Here is a 3,083-nt window from a genome sequence, read left to right as displayed (position 1 = left end):
GGGGGGTCCTGCCCGGGGAGGGGTTAGTAAGTCTCAGAAGCCACCAGCCAGGGCTTTGCGGCCAAGGCGCTACGTTCTGTTCGGGAGCAGGCCCTGAGGCTGTGAGAGCTGGGGTGTGGAAGGAGTGATTCACCAGGGACGGGGGGAGGCAGGGGGAGACGGGCAGAGGGCACGGCCGGGTAGCGAGTCGGTCGTTCAGCTTTGCTGAGCCAGGCCGTCGAGGAAGGTACCAAGCGAGGGCCCGAGGAGAAAAGCCTGGGAGGGATGGGACGGAGGAGGCTCTTTCAGGGGTGATGGTGAATCGCGAAGCACAGTTGGGTTTGTTTCCAGCTTTAAAGTCAAAGTGTCAGCTGTCAGCCGCTAGTGGTGGGGACCGGGCTGGGGAGGCGGTGCGGCCAGGGTCACTTGGCAGCCACGCGTGTGGGCGGTGAGTGTCACCGCGGGGGCCGTGGGTGAAGGGAGCGGGAGAAGGGGGTTCATGAGGACGGACCCTGGCGGGGGGCACAGGGCGGAGAAGGCGGCCCGGCCACGTAGCCCGAACTGTGTCGGGCACGTGGGCCTCGGTCGCGCGCCGTGGCCCTCTCGGGTCTGGGAGAGCAGCCGTCCCCAGGCAGGTGGGCACGGCCCACGAGGGACCAGCAGGGACCGAGCAGGCACGAAGCTGCCTCTGCCCCCGAAGTGACTCTGTGCCCTTAGAAACCCCGTCTGTTCCCGGCGATTCGGCCGGTACCGGGTTCTGAGAAATGATTATGCTAAGAGTCAGGAGAACTCGGCTTAACCCCAGCTTCACCCCTCACTCAACACATACAGATCCGTTAGGGATCAGGCGCTGGGGATATGGAGGCAGCTGAGTGCGAGGTCAGCGTCAGGACAGCTCCCTTAGGGGACAAGGCAGGGACGACGGCGGAGACGCTGGGAAGGTCACTGCAGGGTCCGTCCGGTGACCAGGAAGATTCCCCCCCGACCCCCACCCCTCTGTCAGAGGGAGGGGAGGACTCTGCCCGTGGCTCCGGGAGCAGCAGCGCCAGTGCCGCGGCACGCGCTCTCCCGCCACCGAGAGCCCGAGAGCCAAGGTGGGCCGGCGGCTTGCCACCTTACCAGGCGCGCCCTCTCCTTCGCCAACAGGAATGGAGTTCGAAGGCGCCATCATCGCGCTCTTCCACCTGCTGGCCACCCGCACCGACAAGGTCCGAGCCCTCCGCGAGGCCTTCTACCGCCAGAACCTCCCCAACCTCATGAACCTGATCGCCACCATCTTTGTCTTCGCGGTGGTGATCTACTTCCAGGTGCGTCCAGATCCGGCCACTTTCGATGGCTGCGTTTGGGTTTCAGAGTGCCTTGGGGCGGCGTCCCCGTCCACGCCCGGCTGGCATGCATCCCGTCGCGCTGAAATGAGACAGCGTTTGAAGGGCGCACATGCACGTGAGCAGCGCGGGTGCCTCCCACTGAGTCGCGGGACTTGACCGCAGCAAACAGTTCTGTAAACACCTGTCTCATTTCTGAAATCGTGGTCCCCTGGGTCGGGCCTGTCAGTAGACGGAGAAGATCTGTGAGTTTTCAGTTCAGGAGAGAAGGAAAGTAAGCAACTCAGGTTGTACGGTAACTGCGGCAGAGCCTTGGCTTGGAAACAGCCCGCCTCTTACCTTCCAGATGATCAGTGAGTGTCCCACGCTTCCGCACAAGAGACTGAACTGCTATTTCCCGTTCTGTGGTCACATTAACCTTTGTCTGTTGTGATCGGCCGCTTTGTGTTCTGATACTTACTGATAAGGAGGGACAGCAGTCGAGAAAGCAGCTGGAAAGGTATTTAAACCAGGCAGGTGCCTTTTGTGAGGACCTAACAGTTCCGGTCCTTCCGCTGCGGCGGAGGCGCCTTGTTACTGACCAGCGGACTTGCTGGGGGCTGGGCAAGAATCTGCATCTGGAGTGCGAACGGTTTGTTTTAAATCCTGCGTATCCTGAGCCCTGTTCTAGGCACTGGGAGTTTGTGAAAATAATAGAAAAGGAACCCTTTCTATTCTCCGGGGGTTTCAGAGGGAGAGGTCGTATTCCTGGAAAAGCTCAGCTCTTCTGTTCATGGTCAGAAATGCCCTAAACGGCTGCTGAGGGGAGCGAGGCGAAGGCCGTGGTGGCCCCAGAAAGCACAGGCGAGGGACGTGCCGCTGGGCCCCGGGCGGGTCTCTGCGGCTTCTCTCTGGACCCTGCGGGGAGGTGTGTGTGATGAGCCGGACTTTGGCTTTTACCAAGAGTGGCATGATTTCACTGCTGGGTGTTTACGCCACCGCTTCTGGGGACCTTCTGTTCAGATGCCCCCCCGGGCGCGCAGGTGGGTGAGGCCGGGGCACAGAGCCTGGGACCCGGCGCCCAGGGCCAGCTCCCCTGCCTCCAGAGGAGGCGCCGAGGGACAGACGGCCCCTGTTTGGCTCCCCAGGGCTTCCGCGTGGACCTGCCCATCAAGTCGGCCCGCTACCGAGGCCAGTACAACACGTACCCGATCAAGCTCTTCTACACGTCCAACATCCCCATCATCCTGCAGTCGGCGCTGGTGTCCAACCTGTACGTCATCTCGCAGATGCTGTCGGCCCGCTTCAGTGGCAACCTGCTCGTCAGCCTGCTGGGCACCTGGTCTGTGAGTACCGCCCGCCACCGAACGTTTCGCCCAGAGCGTTTTTCCCGTCGCGCCTTTTACGCGCTCAGCGCATCAGACGTCCTTGTCCGCGAGGGGGCCGCGCCGCGGGCACCTGAGCTAAACGGTCCTTCACCTGCCCAGAACTGTTTCTGCCCCGATGCCGAGGCGGCACCCACAGCTTTCCCGTGCGTTCTTTCCAGGACACGTCTTCCGGGGGTCCCGCCCGCGCTTACCCAGTTGGCGGCCTGTGCTATTACCTGTCCCCTCCGGAGTCGTTCGGCTCCGTGCTGGAAGACCCCGTCCACGCCGTGGTGTACATCGTGTTCATGCTCGGCTCGTGTGCGTTCTTCTCCAAAACGTGGATTGAGGTCTCGGGCTCCTCTGCCAAAGACGTGAGTATGAGCCACGGCGGGGCCCCGGGCGGGTGGGGGCGGGGCAGCCGCAGGCCTCAGCC

General features: G+C 62.7%; 1 protein-coding gene across 1 annotated transcript in view; it reads left to right on the top strand.

Moving 5' to 3' along the window:
• Positions 1–3,083, top strand: part of SEC61A1 (SEC61 translocon subunit alpha 1) — a 13,919-nt gene that overhangs the window by 8,620 nt on the left and 2,216 nt on the right. Inside the window, exons 7-9 of the mRNA XM_077766860.1 lie at positions 1,126–1,286; positions 2,432–2,629; positions 2,830–3,021. Of these exons, the coding sequence (XP_077622986.1) occupies positions 1,126–1,286; positions 2,432–2,629; positions 2,830–3,021 (551 nt within the window). The remainder of the gene's footprint in view (positions 1–1,125; positions 1,287–2,431; positions 2,630–2,829; positions 3,022–3,083) is intronic.

This window comes from Crocuta crocuta, unplaced genomic scaffold (assembly GCF_008692635.1).
Source record: "Crocuta crocuta isolate KB4526 unplaced genomic scaffold, BGI_CrCroc_1.0 scaffold296, whole genome shotgun sequence".
Classification (NCBI taxonomy): domain Eukaryota; kingdom Metazoa; phylum Chordata; class Mammalia; order Carnivora; family Hyaenidae; genus Crocuta; species Crocuta crocuta.
This window is presented reverse-complemented; position numbering and strand designations above follow the sequence as displayed.